Source organism: Saimiri boliviensis, chromosome 2 (assembly GCF_048565385.1).
Source record: "Saimiri boliviensis isolate mSaiBol1 chromosome 2, mSaiBol1.pri, whole genome shotgun sequence".
In the NCBI taxonomy this organism is placed as follows: domain Eukaryota; kingdom Metazoa; phylum Chordata; class Mammalia; order Primates; family Cebidae; genus Saimiri; species Saimiri boliviensis.
This window is the reverse complement of record NC_133450.1, coordinates 24,629,175-24,651,175: the sequence shown is the minus strand read 5'-3', so window position 1 is coordinate 24,651,175 and position 22,001 is coordinate 24,629,175. Positions and strand designations below refer to the sequence as shown.

The 22,001-nt window shown below is 37.0% G+C and overlaps 1 protein-coding gene across 31 annotated transcripts in view; it reads left to right on the top strand.

The window, feature by feature from the left end:
* NRXN3 (neurexin 3) overlaps nucleotides 1-22,001 on the top strand; it is a 1,684,741-nt gene that overhangs the window by 811,780 nt on the left and 850,960 nt on the right. For 17 of the 31 annotated variants that reach the window (XM_074392932.1, XM_074392912.1, XM_074392931.1 and 14 more), the window contains 2 exons: nucleotides 505-678; nucleotides 15,122-15,241. In XM_074392932.1, coding sequence (XP_074249033.1) covers nucleotides 505-678; nucleotides 15,122-15,241 — 294 coding nt within the window. Of the gene's footprint in view, nucleotides 1-504; nucleotides 679-5,271; nucleotides 5,299-15,121; nucleotides 15,242-22,001 lie in introns of all 31 variants that reach the window. The other 14 variants (XM_074392903.1, XM_074392905.1, XM_074392908.1 and 11 more) reach the window with 1 other exon arrangement.

Sequence of the window (22,001 nt, the reverse complement as noted above, 5' to 3'; positions counted from 1 at the left end):
TACAGAGGAAGGAATGTAGGCTTTGAAATTTCAACTGAATCATTTAATGTCTGGTGTCACTGGTAAAATGTCTTAGCCTTGTTCAGCTTACATTTACTTTTCTTTGCAAACTGAGGGTAATAATTGTTAGTTTCTGTATGGGTTGTTAAAAGCTTTGATGGAATGTCTGTAAAACCCTCAGCATATTATTGGTAACAAGCACATAAAAAACACTCAATAAATACTTGCTTTGTTGACTATATTGTTAATCTTTACTCCACCTATAATGATTAAATTTTGATGATGATGTATATAAAATGAATGGCACATAAGAAATATTGGTCTCATTTTTTTGCAGAGTAGAAACTCTGGTACTTATATATGTTGTCTCCCTCCCCCACCCCACCCGCCAACCTCAGCTATTTTATCCCTTATCTGATGAATTATCTGAAGGGTATCAGCTCTAGTTGACATGGTCACCATGTCCTTTACTCATTCTCTTTTGCTTCTTACTTTCCTTTCCAGGTGATCTCTACATGGCTGGTCTGGCCCAAGGCATGTACAGCAATCTCCCAAAGCTCGTGGCCTCTCGAGATGGCTTTCAGGGCTGTCTGGCATCAGTGGACTTGAATGGACGCCTGCCAGACCTCATCAATGACGCTCTTCATCGGAGTGGGCAGATTGAGCGTGGCTGTGAAGGTACAATTTATTTTTCCTCTTGTTAAGCTACAGCCTTGTTGCAAGAACCAAACCTCTTTGCTGCCTCTGCCAGTGCCTCCTTCCTCAGTTGACCAGTCCTGTCTCATTCTCATTTTCCACATGACATTGCATCACCATTGGTGTCCTCTTGTCACTGGTTTAGTATGTCAAGACGTGTGCCACAGGCTCCAGGAATGCATGTTGGCAGATGTTTTCTGAGTATCACATACTTACCAATTAAAAAAAAAAAAACTTCCCTGGCATTGACATCAGGCTTCTTCCAGTGTGTGCCTTGGCTTCCAGAATGGCTGAAAGAGCACTGGAGACTTTTATTTACACTTTAATACATGATGAGGGGGAAACCAGAGATTTTATGTAGATGTCACTGTTAATAAAATGTTTCTTATTTGGGCTGATAGTGACTGCATTATTTGATGAAAATCTACCAGGTGATAGGAAAACGATGTTCAAATGCCATGATTACGGAAGGGAGCTAACATTTATTAAGTACTTACCAGATAGCAGGCATTGTTAGGCAGTTCTTTAGTGTGCCTAAATAATGGAACATAGTGGGTATAATGGAACATTGTGGATTTCTGAATCCAGAAAGACCTGGATTCAGCTCCAGGTAGTAGCTCTTGTTAGCTATGTGACATCTGAAAAGTGATATTACCTCTCTAAGCTATATCTTCCTTACCTGTATAACAGGGCAATAAAACTTACCTTGGATATAAGGAAATCAGCAGTACACGTAAAATGCCTGATATGTAGTAGGTACTCGATAAATGGTAGGATGATCGTTTACAAATATTATTTTATGCCAGACATCTAATAATACTGCTTGCCTACCCGTGCAGCACAACAAACCATGCTCAGCCTGTTCCTGATGATCCACTGTCTCTTGAGATATTAAATGAAGTTTACAGGTGTTCCTGAATCTAACAATTCTTTGCCATGTAAACAACCAAGTTTTAACCAGCAGATGGCAGCAGTGAACACATTCAGCCTTTCCTAGTAGCCTTGGGTTGGCTGAAAAGGTGACTCTTACTTAACTTGAAAAGCAAATTTGCCTGACCAAGGATCTATGTAATTATTTTCTTTCTTTCTTTTTTTTTGGTTGAGCCTTTTGGTTGAGCCTTATGGTTCTTTGTTTGTGCAATATATTGTGTTTTCTTGTATCAGTTGTTAATTTACCACATCAAATCTATTCATTCATCTTCTGTGTTCAACTTCATGTATCGCTTCTGCTCTTAAACAGCTTCCATCTGGGTTCACTCGCCGTTGTAAAGCACATTATTATAAAAGCTTCCCATCAGCTTATCAGGCGGAGTTGGAGTTATGGAAATTGCTCCCCTTTGCCTAAGAGTTAATTTTATATTTTGCGCTAGTAATAGGAATGTTCATTCCTATAACCCACTCCATTTTTCCTTTATCCAGAAATATTTCTTAAATTTTCTCGGCCACATATGGTATGTGTAGTATGTAGTGTGTGTGGGTGTAGGTGTGGGTGTGTGGTTGTGGGTGCGTGGTTGTGGGTGTGTGGGTGTGGGTGTGTGTGTGTATGAAGGAACAGGAGGTTGAGAATCACTAAGCCCCTAAAGCAGCCACTTTGCTCTTAGAAATGAACAATTTCATTTAATCAGGGATTTTTGTCTCCTTGGCTTGCTTTTAGTTCTTTCATGTATTAAAAAGCAACCCTGGGATAGGTATAGCATTTGGAATTAAATTGAATACATTAGGTTAGAAGATTGTGGAATGGTAGTAATTCCAGTTATCTTAGAATAATTAATCACATGAAGTTAAATCACAATATAAGAACACATATTAAAAAGCATAAGATACTGGTCAAATGTTACATAGTTTTTAATCATGCTATCAGTTCCTCATATTTAAAAGTTAACGGGAATCATCTATTTACTCTATAGTAATGTTGCCCAATAGATACATGCTGTAACACATGTAATTATAAATTTCCTAGTAGCTACCTTTTAAAAAGGTATAGAGTAACAGGTCAAATTTCTTTTAATTTTGTATTTTATTCAACTTAACTACATAGATCTAAAATATTATCATTTCAGAATGTAATCGAGATAAAATTATCAATATTTTACACTTTGCTCATATTAAGACTCTAAACTTGAGTGTGTCTTTTATACTTGCAGCACACCTCAACGGAGGCTACATGCATTTAAAGTACTTAGTACACATGTCAGTGGTTACTGTATTGGTAGCAAAGGTATATAGAAAAGAAAAATAAGGCGTAAAGAAAAAATAAGGTATACAGAAAAGAAAAATAAGGTATAAAACTATAATATTGGATTAAAAGGAGCTCTAAACTAACCTTTATAAAAGTGTACTAGAGTGTATAACACAGAGGGGGAATGACCTCACTTAAGAAAGTTTTAAGAGAAGCAGTGAGAGCATCAGCAAAAAGAAATTACGTAACGCATTGGGGGAAATGTCCCTCTCCCTACCTACAGCTCTGTGTGCAGTTTGACATTACTCATCACATGCATTACAGAAGGTTCCTACCTTCCTCTGAGTGTGGTTGATTGTTCAAAGCCGGATATTGTGGCTTGATGGCTCTACCATCTGAATCTATGGTGAGTCCCATGGGCCTAATAGCACTGCACTCTATTGCCATGGAGATAATTACAATGGTTACCCACTGAGCATTATGTCTGCCCCTGCCCCGCCCCTGCTGGGTGGGATAAAGTAGAGGATGAGTGCTGAGAGAAGAAAGTCCTTGTTGATTGTACACAAATGACTTGGATAATTAGCCTAAGTGGCCAGGAAAAATGACCAAAAGTGGGTTCTGGCACAAATTACTGTCATTGGAAGTTTGTACCATTGTGAATAAGCCCTTGCAGGAGATCCCAGGAGCATTTTAGGGTTCTGTGTAAGACGGTGGCGAGGTAAAGGGAGAGCACAAAACTTTGGAGAGACTGCAAAAAGGCATTATTTTTATGCTGAATCTCTTGTGTAGAGCATGTGAGCCTCAAGAAGCCTTTGAGCACTAGGTAGTGTGAGGACCACATACAACAGAACACATTTCTTAATGTATCATTTCTTTTGTATAGAATAGTAAAAAAGTAGGGGATGAGATTTTATAGCTAAAAACTAAGGCCAGAATTCAAGATATGTTTTATTCAAGCAAATCTAGAATATACTGATACACACACACACACACACACACACACACACACACACACAGATAAATATTTATGTCTATCTACACTTAATATAAGTTTCTGTCAAAGTCACTGACAATGACACTTTAAGATTCCCAGGTAGTAAATGTATTACCTTCCCTTTTATATCAGACCCATGACAGCAGATAAAATAAAAGGCAGAAGAGTCTAAACTTATTTAATTTTATTTATTTACTTACTTTTTGAGATGTAGTTTTGCTCTTATTGCCCAGGCTAGAGTGCAGTGGTGTGATCTCGGCTCATGCAACCTCCATCTCCTAGCTTCAAGTGATTCTCCTGCCTCAGCCTCCTGAGTAGCTGAGATTACAGGTGCCCACCACCATACCCGGCAAATTTTTGTGTTTTTAGTAGAGATGGGGTTTCACCATGTTGGCCAGGCTGGTCTTGAACTCTTGACCTCAGGTGATCTCGCCCGCCTTGGCCTCCCAAAGTGCTGGCAAAATTATTTAAAAGCATACTAATTTACTACTCTTTGGCTCTCAAGTATTACTGGCAATAAAGAAAAAATCTTAAAACTAGTTTTTTATTTTATGTCTCTCATAGATGCAAAGTATATAATTTAGATACTAAGTACAATTGCTGGCCAACATTTAGCTGTAACTTGCTACCTCTCAAATTAAGCTAGGGGTTGAAAAAAAATCATGCCTGATTTAATATTTGTCTGGTAACATATCTTCCAATATTGAGGCCAGCTTTGCTGCAAAAGCCAACGCATGATCAGCTAGAAATGGGATTTCACAATTGCAGGTGATAAACATCTGAGAGAAATACACGTGCTTTTGTTTTGAAATTGACATGAGCAAATAAAAATGATGTTAGTCTGGTACCCATTTGCCCACAACTATTTGGGTTTGGATATATTTTTAAAATTAAACAAATTGAGCTTTTTAGTGTTCCCAAATCATCATGATCCAAATGTCCAATTCTAGTGCCATATTCCTATGGCATTTGCAAGAGGGCTCAACTCCTAATGTTTAGAATTATTTCTGTGGGCTCCATCTGATTGCACACATGTGTCTTTCAGTCTGACCGTGCACTCCCCTGATTTCTGGACCATATGCCTTGGGGTTGGCTGTGTGGATGTGAGAAGGCTCTTGTTGCACGTTGCTTGTGCTATGTCCAGTCTGATGCGCCCCTGCCCTGCTCTGCTGACTTGGCTCTGAGGAGGCCAGCTCTGCCTCTGGTCTACCTTTCCCCCTCTGCCCTGCCCCCCAGTCCCATCTTTGCTGTCTCTGGTGAACCTGTAGAGCATTTCAATTGTCCGTCTGAGTGATGCTGGTTATGCAGATTGCATTTTCATTTCTGTAGTGTTCTGGTTTATTCTACCTCTTACTAACCTCTGGTTATTGTTTTCGCTTTTTCTGTTCTTTTGCTAACAAAGTTGCGTTGACCAAAGCTGACCTGCAAGGTAGAGAAGGTTCTTGTTCCCATTACCACTTTGGACTGAAAGATGCCCTGTGTAACCCTTGGTATCTTTTCTTTAGAGATCTTCAAGCTGTCACACCTCTTGGACAGCAATAATTATTGGGAGGTGGCTGAACCCTGTGTTCTTCTGAAAGGGTGACAGATAATCTAGATCAATGCATGAAAAACAGCTATCAAGAGGAGACCTCATGGGGCTAGAAACATGATTCCATTTTGGGGGGTATCAAAGAGGTTTGACAGCATCCAATACTGTGACTACCCACAAGCACATTAATTCACTCTGGAAATGATTAATACTTCTCCAAGTAGTTGCCATGGAGGGGTTGGCTCCTGTTAATTTATTCACCATAGATAGAAGAAAGAACTTGGAAGGAAAAAAAAAAAAAAAAGGCCAGTTGAGTCTTTAATTTATTTTCTGGGTCAAGGAGGTCATTTCCTAGAGCAGGACATTTAAGTGCTTGGGCTTTATAAAAGACAGTGTCATTTTCTCTTAACTAATTTTAAAGAATATTTCTAGGCACTTGGGAGACATTTATGCCATTAAAATGTTTCAGAAATTTATATTTTCTATTGGGGATTTTGATTGAGCACTTTAATTTCCTGTTTTGTGATCTCGGGGAAAAATACTCTTGGGGAAGAAGATGATCTGTCATTTTAATCCTGAATACTCTATAAAATACCTGCATGCAAGATGTTAGTGAATATCTATTGCAGAAACTGGTTCTTCTACTATTCAAAGAGGCATTTACAAAGCCAGTAATGGCCCACTGGTCCTATGGTGCCAGGCTGCTATGACTCAGAATAACAAAGGAGGAACAAGCATTTTAGGTGTATTTTGGTTGATTGTCAGGGAGGAGTCTGAGCCTCATGACCCCTGGAGAGTTTGCAATCAGCCCAAATTGTTAGAAGTGCTTAAGGCAAAGGTAACTTTCAAAAAAGTACTTTTCATCTAAAACGATCATAGACTCCATGGTGACTTACTTGTTATATGCCGTATAGCTAACCAGTACAAATGTCTTTCTCTCCAGAAGACATCCACCAATAAAGCCAATACTCTCTCACTATTTTACCATAACTTTGTTTTTCTTTGTCACCTCTTAGCAGGTTCACATATACTTTAAAATATATGAAAATTAAATAAAAGAATATACACTAATTAAAACTTAAAGTCAGAGGAAGCTTTATGATAACTTTCAATTTCAAAGCATATAGGGCCCTGGTGACAATACTGTTGTTTTTGGACATTATGTTTAATTGTCAAGAAAGATCCACTCTATATTACTCTGTAAAGGGCAGGGAAAGAGAAGAGGGCAGGATTTGATCTACAATACAGGACAATCCAGGGAGGGTGAAGCTCTTTCCGACCAGATTTAGCAGATTAAGCCAGACGACTACATCTCCCTGCCTTTACTATTCCTCACAGTAAGAGCTACATAGATTTTGAAGCCCCAGAGCTTAGCATAGTCTCTCATTTAGAGAACCCATACATGGCAAAATAATCTGAAAGTTATCATCCAAAGGAATAATGGCTTGTAGGGAGAAATGAGTGGTTGATTTCCATGCTGAAAGTAAATTGTTTGCCAGAAAGTAGGTAAAGATTTATGGACCAGTAGTTTGAAATATCTTGATTTTTCCTTTAGTAGAAGCAGTCTGGTCATCAGTATGGTTTTAACATTATTACTCCATTGGCAGAGACTTTCCTCCATTCTTATAATGACTTGACAGCCTCTTCATTTGTGGCAGGAGCGGCTATTGTTTTTTTTATTATTTTGGGTCATCTTATTCTTTCCCTATTTTATAGGAAAAGTTTGAGTTTTTTTGTTTCCTGAGATTGGGATATGGACTCTTACAAACTGGCTTTTTCAGCTATAACCTGTGAGTACAGATAGTGCTAATGACCATAAAGTATGAAGGGTAGTGAGACGACAAGGAAATATGGTCGTCTGAAGCATAGATAGAAATGTGTTCGGAAGGAAATATAACAATGAGGTGTAAGAAGTGACGAAAGGAGTCTAGGTGAGTCAACAGCTGAAGTTTTCTTGTTCTTGTGTGTAGTGGCTTGTTTCTTCTTTAAAATTTTTTAACTTCTCCAGTGAGTGTGTTGTTCATCTCATCTGCAGTATCCTAGTATCTCTAGTGCCCAGTCCCTGATACACAGGCGTAAGTTCAGCTATACCTGTGTATCTTCCTGTATTAGGTGATTCCCTAAAAGATTCCCTGAAGTCCTATTCATGGAAGAAGGGAACTGAAGAACTATAAAAGAAATATTAAGATTGGCCTGTTGGTTGTGAGGCAGATGACATAAACGATGAGAAATAAGAGAGTAAGTCTTTATTGTATTAGGTGATTAATTAGAATATTCCTATTCCACCTTTAATTATAAGTTCTCTTAGCAGGTTTTATTTCTGAAGCTTAATGGCTTTTTTCCCCCTAGAAATGTAAGGTGCCCCTCTGCCCAGATGGTGAACAGGTAGTTAGGGGATTCAGGATCCATTGGATCTGGGTGCTAAGGGCTGTCTATTTTGAGAAAGTCAATCAATGTATTAGATTCAGATGCCTTGGAAATCTCAAGATTCTTTAAAAGCATTTTAGAACAGAGTTAGAATTAGCCAAACACCTTTAGTAGGTAAAGGAAATTTTAATTCCCCAACTGTCTTTACTATACTGAATATTGTCCTCAGCCTCATTTTCTCCCAAGCTAAAGATTGTATCATATTCTCCATTTTATTTTATGTTATAAAATGTAGTAGGTGATGTAATATAAGTTCTTCAAAATGATTTTTTTTATGGAAAATAATAAGAGAGACAAGTAACAGAAGGAAAGTGCCTTCTGATACTAGTGTTGTGAGCTTTAGGAAAAAAGTTATATTTCAAGGACCTACAAATAATCAAGGGCACTCTATCACCTTTGTATTTTCTAGGACATGAAAAGGAATTGACTAAATCAGTGTATATTTGCTGCAGAGGTGGATTTGAGCGGTAGCAGGCATAACATGATTGCATGGGACAATTCTTAATGAGAAGAACAATTCTTAACATTCAAGAAAAATGATAGGAAACTTGTGGCAGCTGTCACTGTTATCTGAGAAATAAGAGAATGAGATGAAATTCCATGTTTTTAAGTGAACTAAAAACAGAGATAGAAATTAGAAACCGAAGTACTAATGCCGTTGACATCTTACTTAGTATTTCCAGACACTTTTCTGTTGTCTTGTCACTTTCTATAGTATACAAAGAAAGTCACCATCTTTTATCAAAAGGATATGTCACTATTTTAGTGAGAGTTAATCACATATCAAGAGCAAAAGTAATTTATACCGTTCTTATACAGGAGCTTCCTAAGGCCTTTGGATGTTTTGAGATATTAATAATTAATAATAATAATGATAAAGACTTCGTAAATATGTAATTATAAACATTTCTGCTATTTTAGAATGTCTGGAATTATATGTTGATTTGGAAGAGTGTTTTAGGAAAAAAATAGGATTATTAAGTCCCTAGGATTGTCTCTTATGCTTATAAACATACATATTTGATACAGGTTTCTGTTCATAAAATTGTACAAAAGTATATCTTCCTGTTTATTTTTAATTGAATTGAAATGGTATTTGAAAATTTCCTTGTAAAAAACAAAAATGTTAACAAATTTTTACATCAAGATGTCATCTTTTCCCAGCTGTAGGTCAGAAATACCTTAAGTTACTCTTATTAGTCCAACGATGCTACACATTCACATTCCCCACTCTGGCTTACCCACATCCATAAGAGGTTAGGTGAGTGGGCTGCATAATTAGTGAGCTTGGGTTTGAAACCTCACTCTCTCACTTCCACCTATGGAATTTGGGGAAAATTACCTAACTTTTCAGTACCTCAGTTTACTTTTCTGAAATCTTTGCATTTTGATTCAATCAGCAGTTTAAACATTATTTAAATTTGAAATTATGGATATCTCCTATGAGAAAATAATTTGTTTCTCTGATTCTTTAATCCTTTTAAATATTTGCTTCATCATATGCTTATGAAGACAAATTAATATCTTAAAAGATTTATTATAGCATCTGGCTCATAATAAGTGCTATGTAAGCTGTATCCATTGTTATATCCTCTTTCTGATTTGTACAAGATTATTTTATATCAATAGATGTTCAGTGGGAAGCACTGTTGAAGCTTCTGGTTTTTTTCCTCAAAGACGTGTTGTGTCTATTTTTTTTTTTTTTTGACACACTACTATGTGAAATGCATACATAAATACACTGACATAAAATAGCCTCTGTTTAGGAAAGGATATACTTAAATAGGTTGAAGTAAGAATAAGAGCTTATAAAATGATCATCCAGAAATTGCTGTAGAGTCTCACCCAGACTCTCATTCATTCAACAGTTATTACATACTGTACCTGGGCTTGGGAATACTAAGGAGTTGTTGTCAACATCTGGTGAGATTGAATGTGACTAACGGTTAAATCAGAGGACACATGACCAATTAAATCCCACCACCCCACCCAACCTAAGAAAATAATATAAATTTTATTACAAAAGCTGTGTTTATACAGTTTCAAGTAAGAGATTACTTACATGAGCTCTTATTGGTAAATTATAGGGATAAATTGTTACAAAAACCATTTTGCTTTAAATTTTAAATGAGTGACTTAATTTCTTTCTTTCTTTTGTTATTTAATTCTTTTATTCAATAATGTTTTGAATATTTTGAATAGAGTCCTCACACTACACCAAATACAATCTCAGGAATTAGAGATACAAAGGCAACTAAGACCGACCTAGGCTTCTGTCCTTAAGAGGCTTACAGTCCTCCAGTAACATTGGAAGACAGTGAAGAACTTAATAGTACTGACAGAAACCAGACACACTGACCATCGGAACAGCATAGAGACTCCCAGAATAAACCTAGGCATTATGGTTAATTGATTTTTTAACAAAGGCGCCACAAGTGTATAATGGAGAAAGGATGGTCTCTTCAACAAATGGTGTTAGACAAAATGGATATTTATATGAAGAAAAATAAAAGTGGACCCTTTTTTTATACCATATACAAAAGTCAACTCAAAATCTATTACAAATTTAAATGTTAGACCTGAAATTATAAAACTACTAGAAGAAAACATAGAGGAAGTACTCTATGACGTTGTGTCTGGGCAAAGATTTCTTGGATATGACTTCAAAAGCACAGGCAACATAAACAAATGAGATTGCATGGAACATAAAGAAAACAACCGAGTGAAAAAATAACCCATAGTTTGGGAGAAAATATTTATTAAGTATATATCTGATAAGGGGCTATTATCTAAAATATGTAAGAAACAATTCAATAGTAGGAAAAAACAAATACCCTAATCAAAAAATGAAAAACAAATACCCTAATCAAAAAATGAGCAAAGAGTCTAACTAGACACTTCTTAAAGAAGACATGCAAATGGCCAACAGATATGTGAAAAAAATACTCAACATCACTAATCACTGGGAAAATGCAAATTAAAACTACAATGAGATATTACCTCACACCTATTAGAATAGCTATTATCAAAAAGACAAAAAAAAAAGTATTGGCAAAGGCATGGAGAAAAGGGAACACTTGTGTGTTTGTTGGTGGTGGGAATGTAAATTAATATAACTATTATGGAAAACAGAATAGAGGTTCCTCAGAAGACTAAAAATAGAATTAATTACTATATGATCCAGCAATCCCGCTTCTGGGTTTCAATCCAAAAGAATTGAAAGCAGTACACCAAAGAGGTATCTGCATTCCCATGCTCATTGTAGCATTGTTTACAATAGCTCAGAATTAGAAGGAACCTGGGTATTCATCATCAGATGAGTGGATAAAGAAAACATGGTATATGTACATGGTGCAATACGTTTGCTCGTTTTTTGATTGGGGTGTTTTTTTTTTTTTTTTTTCTTTCTGTTGAGTTGTTTGAGTTTCTTGTATATATATTAGACATTAGGCCCATAACAGATTGTTTTATTCAGCCTTTAAAAAAGCGGGAAATCCTCTCATTTACAACAAAATGGATGAACCTGGAGGACATTATACTAAATGAAATAAGCCAGGCACAGAGAGACAAATACCACATGATCTCACTCATATGTGGAATCTAAGAAATTTGAACTCATAGAAGTAGAGAATAGAATAGTGGTGATCAGAGGCTGGGGGAGGGGATGGATGGAAAAATAAGAGATGTTGATCAATGGATAAAAAGTTTCTATTAGACAAGAGGAATAGGCTTTGGTAATCTATTGCATAGAATGGTGACTACAACAAACAATAATGTATTTTACTGGGTGACAGAGCGAGACTGTCTCAAAAAATGTATTTTAAATTTCAAAATTGTTAGAAGAATAGATGTTAAATGTTTTCACCACAAAATGTGCTAAGTATGTCAGATGATTGATTTGTTAATTAGCCTGATTTAACCATTCTTTATTGTAAACATACATTAAAACATAACATTGTATCTGATAAATATAAACAATTATCTTTCAATTTAAAAAGAACTTAATTTAATTACAAGTCTCGTAATTGTTATGAGTTAAATAGGAAGACATGATCAAGAGCAAATGTAAAGCTGATGGGGACTTCCTTAAGCAGCATAGCTTGAAGAAAGCTCATTTGGAGCTGAAACTCAGAGAATAAAAATGAATCTGGAGAAAACACAATTAAGACCATGGGTCCAGCCGGAAGAACAAGGAAACTTGAAGATGTGCATGAAGTGTTAGGGCAGTAGTGCAGGAATATGAGCAGGCATCCGACCCACCTGGAGGGCTTGTTACAACTCAGATTCCTCAATTCTGCCCCCAGTCAGTAGGTCTGGGTGGGGTCTTAAAGTGTGCTTTTCTCAGAAGCTTCCAGGAGATGCAGATGCTGTTGGTTTGGGAGCAACACTGTGAGAATCATTGTGTTAGAGTGGAACTAAAAGCAGGGGAAGAGGGCTGTAGCACTGTGAGCTAGGGACATGTGATAAGAAATGAGGCTGGGGGAGGAGGCAGAGGCTTGTAGGAGCTCAGTCTTGAAAGGAGGTTCAAGGTTAGTTCCAGATTGATGAGAAGTTGAAAGTTCTATTAAGTTCTTACTGACAATATTGTTGTTCTTGGATGTTACAATGTAGTCAGTCTTCCAGTACTATTGCGTTGTATGTGGTATTTGCCCCTTAATGCAAGTGAAGCAAATTCAGTGAAATTGATAAATAACCTATAACCCTCTCCCCCTGTATTTGATCCCTGACAATCTTTTGACAAATGGAAAAGACTGCTCACTTTGCAGAGTGCAGATGTGTTCCTCCACTCAGGTTCTGGAAGTATGAGACATAGCAAATCAAAAGTGGTCACAGTTCAAATCACCCCAACATTTACGGCAACACTGTTTCTGCATCTGCACGATAGACTTAGTGCCACAAGGACCTAACCAGAGAATATTACTTGATTTCTAACAGCAAGTAGCTTTCAAATTTTTGATGATAAAAGAGTAAAAATGTAAAGCAATTAGAGGATTATATAAGCAGAAGACAGTGCAATGTATAATAAAGTGCTAAGTTGAATATTATATGCAAAAATTAATGATGCAGATAATAATTGCTCTAGACACAGGGAAGCCAGAGAATTAATTGTTTGAAGTTATTGACTAATGTTTCATTTGAAGAAGGCATTGAGGCTGGTCCTTAGAAAATGGTGAAAATTTGGCAGCTAGAGGGAAGGCAAAAGACATAGAAAAGCCTTTGTCTTTAGATTCAATCAGTATTCAAAGAATTACTGTGTTTTCCCAGAGTTTTTGCTGTTTTGCTGCCTTTTACAGTAAAACCTTCCATGTGTTTCTGATTCTTGAGTACAATTGAATTACTAGCCAATTGTCTGGTGAGAGCTGTTGGCCAGGGAGCTCCTGTGGACTTCTCAGAAGCTTTTATCCTTTGAAAGAAGCTGTCCTGATTTACCATTGTTAATAAAACTTGTATAACACAATGCTCAAGTTTAAGACCCACTGAGAACATGACCACGTACCTCCTTTTATCTCTACATGGGGGAACCACATGGCCAATAGGAGCTTCAGAAACCCAGCAGCAGTACTGTAACCCAGTGTTAGTAATTGTTTTGAACTTCCTTATGTCATGTCCTAATAGCATTGTCTTATGAGTGATGGCCTGTCCTGCTTCCAGCCTTTATGAATAAATACAAAATGTCTTGCCACCCAGAAGACAAAGCCTTTGTAGTCCTGCATCTCTTTTAAACATGCATCTTTAGGACCCTGTGTTCTTTCATTTCAATATTCTTGCTTTTGTGAGGCTTAGGTTAGAAATTGTGAAATATGCTGTTATTGCAATGGTTCTACGTTTTACTCTGCCAAGTGCTTTTATGCATTAGTTCCTGACTAATCCATTTGGTGAGTCAAAGGGCTCATCCCTTTGCTGAGATTCTCTGAGAAATTCATGGAGTTATCCTAAATATTAAGATATTTCCTGTTCAGATAATCCCGAAGGTATGGATTTATCTTTAATCCCAAAGTTAAGGCAGAAAATAACAGTAAAACAGAGAGAATGGTTGAAAAGAAGTGCCAGGCTGACCTAAAGGGAGAGCTTCATGGCAGTCTGTTAAAGAGAGATCATCCAAAAAATGTTTAATTCCCTCTCATATGAGTAAAAGATTTTGAGAATACCTTCAAAATGGGTAGACTTATTTATGTTATAGACATGACTATTATTCTTATATATTATTAGCATATGAGAGACACACAGAAATAGAAATAATTTAGAATTAATTAAAATAAACACAATGTCTAATATTTTCTTTCTGTAGCACAAATGACTCTCTTTCGTATGCTCCTGTGCGTGCACACTTCATTTAAGAGAATCCATTTTTAGGCTACCCAGAGCAGCAGTGTGCTGCAGTGCAATGGCTCTCAAACTTCAGACTGCATTAGAATGTCCTATAAAACAGGTTTATGCCTCCCCCCAAAATTTCTAATTCAGTGGGTCTGGGGTAAGCCCCAAGCACTTGCATTTCTGACACATTCCCACTTGGTGGTGGTCTGAGAACTACACACTGGGAACCACTGGTATACTCAAGAGCATGGGTCTTAGAGTTGGTTTACATAAGCTGGACATCAGCATCCTTCAATTACCAAATGTGTGACCTTGAGTAAATTATTGTGCCTTTTTGAGCTCAGTGTCTTAAAATCTGTAAAGTGGAGGTAATCGTAATTACTTACCGCTTAGAGTACCTGGAGAGCTCAGTGAGGTACTGTAAACACATTGCTTAGTACCCAGTACTGTCTCCCACAAAACATCAATCCATGTTGGTTGCTAAATCCTCCTTCTCATTCTCTTCCTTCTCTTAATTATTATCAATGTCATTAAACATCTTTTATGTCACAAAGTAGACATAGGGACTTTTGGTTTCAGGATTAAAAAAACATTGTACCTTAATTTATAAGCATCATGGGAATGATTTTTGTTTTGCATTAGCATTCTACATTAAAAAAGACTATAACCCAAATGAGATATCTTTCTAGTTGAATGGTAAAGATGAAGCTTTTTTGCAAAGTCAGCCCAAAGGAGAACAGTGTGTTCAGCCCTCTCCCTTCTGTGTGTAACTGTTGATAGTTTGTGGCTAAGTGTGTATTTCTGTCATCTTTTGTATATACTGACTTTTTGTTGCATGAGATTGAGTTGACAATTTTGGTGATGTGTCTTTGAATGTTTGGGGGCATGAGAATAGTAAATTCAGGTGATTTCTTTGACTAATTTTTAATGTTTCTTCTCTCTCTTATTCTTTTTCCCCCCTCTTCTTGTGCATTGCTAGGACCCAGTACCACCTGCCAGGAAGATTCGTGTGCCAACCAGGGGGTCTGCATGCAACAATGGGAGGGCTTCACCTGTGATTGTTCTATGACCTCTTATTCTGGAAACCAGTGCAATGACCGTAAGTACAACAACCTTTCATACTGGAACTGTGTCAAGATGTTTGGAGATTTGGAGACTCTTAAGGGACAATATATAAAAGGATGGCTCTTCTGAAAGATTCATAAGTAATTCTCTCCTCCAGGAACTTGGAAAATAAATGACTGGTGCTCTTACGAGAAGAGCGAGGAGATGTGTCTTGCTTAACAACACTGAATATTCTCCCACTTGCTTACTTCCCATGTTTTTTATTTAGATTAGAATGGCAACTGAGAAATAGTAACAACAGCAGCAAAACCAATTCAGGCAATATTTTTGTGGTAATGGGTTCAGTTCTTCATGAATTAAATGACCTTATCTTACTGAATTTAACTTCAAATTGGTTAATAATTTTGAGACGCTCTTGTGTTGCATGGCCTAGAATTTTGAGGATATTTAAAGGGGATAGCTGCTTTCTCAAAAAGTTTGAGTTCTCTGAATTTCTTAGGCCTTGCAAATGACAAAGACATTCAAGAGATTATTTTTTTACAATTAGCAAAGCTTAAACATTCTTGGGCATATTTCAGGTACAGGGCAGAAATTCTCTCTTACTAAATGTATTGATCTCTGGTTGGTTTATATACACATAGCTATTCTGTATGTATTGTGTACATATGTGTGTGTGTGTGTGTGTGTGTGTGTGTGTGTGTATTTCCTATTTTTGTGAGTATATCTTATATGTATGTATTGTATTTTTGGTTTTCAAGAGTCTTGTGATTGTTAATTGTGTCCACTCATGATGCTTCTGGCTCATGGATTTAGTTCTAATATAGGACTGACTTCATGAAGACGATTCTAGCACGGATGGTGGAGACATTTCAATGCTGTGGGCATCTGTAACCTGTGTCTCTACTTTGTTCTCATGTTATTTTCTTGATGTGGCCATAGCAAAGATGAACATGCACTTGAAATTTCTGAATACCTGTGGCAAAGAGATTTGTTGAAAATCCCTGACTTAGTGGGTCCTGCTAACCTTTCTAAGTGCAGCCTTTGTTTTATAATCCAGACTAATTTGACATCTTGGTTTTGGAAAAATGATGCGTGACATTATCTGAGAAATGGTTACGTGAAAGCAGATGCCAATTACAATGCTCCGCCCCCTCAGGTCTATGTGGTTTTTCTTGCTTTCTTATTTCTCAACTTTTTATGTGTGTACAGTTGTCTGTTGTTCTTTTTCCCATTTTTCTCAGTCACTTTGTCTCCATATGCTCTTTCATTCTCTTAAGTACATGGAGGAGAAACAAGTGGAGAAGTTGGCAATATATAGAGAGAGTTATGTAATACCCATTCATCTAATTACATAAGCATATGCCTCTGTCTCTGTCATGTGAATACGATGTCTGCAGAAAGTTTGGGCCTAAGATTGCTCTTATCAAGTCTTTTGGTATTACTGAAAGTCATGTTTCCATATTTATGATTTGGAAATAGTGTTTCACTCTGAAACAGGTAGTTATAAACCCAGCAAGAGAACCTGAGAAATTGTAGTACATGCTATTTATTTTTCCTCCAATTTGTCTGTATAGCACTCGCTAGAAAGGCTTTTTTTTCTCTAAATGGTGGCATAATGCTTCTTTATCCTCACAAGTTTATTTCTTGTCACACATACATCCCACTCTGGGTAGAAAATGGTCAGGAAGAGACTCTCTACACAGAAAAGGTATAAAGGTAAGTTTTCCTAACTGTGGTGAATATGCACGATCTTCAGAAGGTATGTATGTCTTTTTTCTATCTTTGACAAGTTCCTGCCTGTCACCGAGTGCCAGGCATTATTTTCTGGCAAAAATCAGGATGGATTCTTTCTAGCTTTCTGCGGTTTTATCAAGAGCAGATTGTGTCTCAGTCAGAGATGGGGAGTATCACATTGTCTGACTTGGGCAATTTGTTGGGATATAATGAAGCACTGGCACTTAAATTGGAAAAATTACAGCTTTCCTTTGTGACAAGAGCGTCTCGTAGTTCAAAAATATTTCTAACAAATCTAGGTTGAAGGCAAGACATTTTTTGTTGTTGTTGAGATGGAGTCTCTGTCACGAGGCTGGAGTGCAGTGGTGCAGTCTCGGCTCACACAACCTCTGATTCCCTGGTTCAAGTGAGTCTCCTGCTTCAGCCTCCCAAGTAGCTGGGATTACAAGCGTGCACCACTACATCCAACTAGTTTTTTAATTTTTATTTTTAAATAGAGATGGGGTTTCACCATGTTGGCCAGGATGGTCTTAATCTCCTAACCTCATGATCCACCTGCCTCGGCCTCCCAAAGTGCTGGGATTACAGGTGTGAGCCACCGTGCCTGGCCATACATTTTGACTTTTATTCTGTAACAATGCAGTTGTACCTTTTTGTTGTAGTGAACTTGGGAACCTGAATTTCTAACAGAACCTACTTGCCTAGTCCCCCACCTGGAGATTGGACAGAGGCTTCTGTGATTGGATAGACATACAGAAATGATGAATTATACATCTTAATTGTGGAATGTGATAAATATAGAGTTAAGACATATAGGATGTGACTGTAAAGTTTGATGATAAACTTTTAATGAAACCCAACCAAATATAGCAGAATGGTAGGTTGCTTAAAATTATTACATTAGTGTTTCTGTTTCCAATAATTGATATTCAAGGTATTTGGAAGACCTTCTCTTTTGGAACTAGAGTCAAAGCCAGTATGTTCTACCTAGAAAAAACAGCTCAAAAATCATAGGGTATTATTTTCTATATCAGCCTTGACCTTTCGAGTTATGATTTGCTATTTCTTTAACAAACATCTTCAAAATGAAGTTACCTATATGATATTCTGTGTACTTACCTTTGTTGATAAGTTTTTGGGGCTGTAGCCTGTATCAGGAGTCAAGTGTTAATCTTCATTGTCACCAGCAGACTTGAATAGGTTCATGCTTATCGTCAGCAAAAGCAGTGGGGAAAATTACAAAGAAAGAAGAGATAAGTTCATGGAGAAGGAAGAATGATAATGTGAAGGAATATAGAGGAAACCAGAGAGTGGGTCTTATATGGAAGAGCACTGAGGTCATTAGCAATTGCTTTGGTAACATGCCTGCAACAAATGGCCTGCCTTTGACCTAAATAACAGAAATGGGTCACGACATTAAAAGTAGAATGCCATCAAGGAAACCTGGTCTTTACCTAATTAATTCCTGCAAAGAGAATGTTCTATAGAATGTTGCATATATCTCAAATAAATTGTATCCTTTTAAATGTTATCATAGGACATGCAAATAGGTTAGAGATGAAATTTAATTGCAAAAAGCATTTTGTAGGGGAAAAGAAAGGTTATGGATATCTCATTTTCCAGGAGCTGTTTCTCAGGGCAACAGATTGATCCTCAATTAATGAACATGAAAACACCTCAGTTTATTACTGCATATCCAAAGACTGAAATTTATTCAACAGGGAAATAGCTAGGTCTTACATTTTCCAAAATAAGTTACTTAATTCATCATGTGTAACATAGTTAATTATATCTAGGCATGACTCCTAAGGCTCTAAAAATGTCTGCATTTTAGGGTATTCCTTTTTTTAGCATTGGTTCTTTTACTTATGACCTTTGTGTTTTTCTTGCCTATTTACCAAATATGTTTATCTGACAATTTTAATGTGCTGTTACCTAGATGTTTCCTCTGTAAGTAGAGCATACATTTTAAAACTTAGTCTCAGCTAGTGTGAATAGGCCAAGCTTGGATTTTTTACTTTATTTATTTATTCTTTGTGAGAGTCTGGTGGGTTGATGGAGGCAGTGGGGTGAATTTCAGTTTCAATGTTATAGCTATGCAAAGCCGATATTCTTTAGAGCTGATTGTCTTGTATAAGAGTGACTCGTATGGGGATAGGAAACAAAAATTCTCTGATTGGAAACTCAGGTGTAATTGATTTGCTAATTGTCTTACATAGTTTTAGATATGACCTTCTACAATTTTATGTAATGGTAAACTCATGGGGATTTTCTTTTACATTGACTTTTAGGGCTGTTTTGATTCTGCAATCTAATCATCCCAGAAGAAATTTTGAGTTAATGTAGAAATCAGTATGATCTATGGGAGAACACATAAGTTACATCCTCCAAGATAATCTTGAGTTCTTGTGACACATTTATAATTGAAGGAGTTGGCTATTCAGAGGGTGAGCACCACCTGAAAAATCAACTTAATGAAAGCTGTCTTGGGCTACATTTTAGGAACAGCAAAATAAATGGAACCTTATAAATGTCCTTATAGGGATATTCTTTTTTGAAATTGGGTTCTTATTAGTATTTTAAATCAGGACTGAGAGCCTGGGAAATTCTAGCATGTTGCAGCCATTGCAGCACCCAGGCAAATCCAGAATCTCCTTCCCGTCTTGTGTGCTCATGCCACTGTCATCGTCAGCCTGCTGTTGAGTGCTTCTCTCTTACACAACATCAAAAAATGTTGTGTAGAATAGAACCCTCCTACACGCACCTGCACATGTACAAAAGGGTTGTCATTTTTATGGACTTTATGAAAATAGCAGTTTTAAACATCTCATACCTAACCTTAACAACATTGTTGCCTTTTATCATGTACATGACAATTGAATGGTATATAATTTGGGGGTCTGGTTATTGCTTCTTGTGCCCTGAAGAAGCACATATAGGACTGTGTTTGGCACACAAGTCCTTAACACACATCAAGTCTGAGTTTAGGAAGTGGGTGCTCATCATGGCTTTGTGGGGTGAAGCAAAGGGAATGGACATGGGTCCTCAGCCTACCCTTAGGAGCCAGCAACCTTGTGCTACACTGCTAGTCACACATTGTGGACTGCCCGTTGGAGAAATTGCTAGGTTCACACTGGCATGTTATAATAGATGTTCTTTGCTTGCAACAAATCAATAGCAAGCAGCTGTGGATCGTGCAGATAGTGGAGTTTAAAGCGCCTTTTTCAGACAGTTTTCTGCAGGAGTGGCTGTTAAGCTGCAGTGTTGGCTATTGATTGACCTTTTGCTTTTTATTTGTTGTGTGAGTTTATTTATGTTTTTAATGTAGGTTAGCGTATTGATTAAATATGTTAAAAACACATTTCCCACTCAAGCTTCAGAAAAAATAAGCAATGTATGCATTACTTAGCATGCAAACAAAGGGACAGACGTGTGTACTGTCTCTTGGGTTCGTATAGATACACACACATTAGGTTAAGAATCTGTGTGGTTATAAGCCTATGTTGTTCTAGACCTGTCAGTATAGCAGTAATTTTTAAGGATATCAGAGTATAGCACATTCATGTTTTTGGTTATGTGTTCATTTCCCCACTTTTTTTCAGATTCTGCCTGTCCAGCAAATAGGGCATATGTGAGAAGTTCACTTGTAAGACAATTGTTTGCTACTTAGAATGGACTTTATCGTTATTTATTCATTCACTCACCAAACATTTCTTATTTGCAAATATAATCATGAGTAACATAGAGTTTTGTTCTCAAAGACCTTCTAGTCTAATGGGGAAAGACTAGAAGGTGTTTCATATGAAGGTGCTTCAGTAGAAGCACGAATGGTGTATTGTGAGGAGTTGTAAAGTCCCCAGGGTTGAGACTCTGTGAAGGACAGCTGCTTTTAGGACAGTTTTCACTGATTTTTTTTTTTTTTCTTCCTGAGACATAGTCTCTCTCTCTATTGCCCAGGCTGTAGTGCAATGGCATGATCTCAGCTCACTGCACCCTCTGCCTCCTAGGTTCAAGGGATTCTCTTGCCTCAGCCTCCTGAGTAGTTAGGATTACAGGGGCACGTGCTACCATGTCTGGCGAATTTTTGTATATTTTTTTAGTACAGGCAGGGTTTCACTATGTTGACCAGGCTGATCTGGAACTCCTGACCTTGTGATCCACCTGCCTCGGCCTCCCAAAGTGCTGGTATTACAGATGTGAGCCACCACATCTGACCACTTTGAAAAATGTATAAGTACATTCAAAGCAAATATGGTATGGAAGAGGGTTGGAAAGAAAAGGTAGCATTCCAGCAGGCAAGTAGGGAGAAATATGCTGCAGCCACTGTTGACATTCTGAGTATTTCCTTCCAGTCTTTATTCTAAGCATTGGCATGGTTAAGATCACATTCTGTTTGACATTTTTACTCTGCTTTGTTTGGTTTAACACTGTATGCTATGCATTTTTCAAAATACAAAAAAAAAAAATAGAAATATTAGATTTTCTAACTTCCTTCCGTAGAATGCGTGTTACAGTGCCAGCTCCTGGGGAGAAACTCCCCTATGTTAAAATCATTGCTGGGTCCTAAATGTAGGCCTCATAGGGTTCAAATCCTGGTTTATTTCACTGAATCATTTGTGGAGATCAATCTTGAAAATTTATTTATAAAGAAACCAGTTTTTATAAGGCTGATTTGTAATGTGTGTAACTTACCAAGTGATAAAAGACATCAAGACATAGTCATTAATTTAATTGGTTCTAGAATCAAACTGCATTAAATGCCAGTCCTGAATCTTTCTATCTGTGAAGTTGAATTGTTCATTAGCTTCCTGAAGCTTTGGTATAGCATAAGGAGTGTAACAGGTACTTGGTAAATAGGATTAGTGGTAGTTTTTATTGTAGATAATTATAATATTTGACAGCTGTTAAGTTTTTATCGTGGTCCTGACACTCTACTAGGACTTTTATATCCTTATAAAAGTCCTAGTAGAGAGATCTACTAGGACTTTTATAAGGATATTATCCCTTTAATCATCCCCAGATTCTTAAGAAAATATTATAGTGTGATATTCCTAATTTTA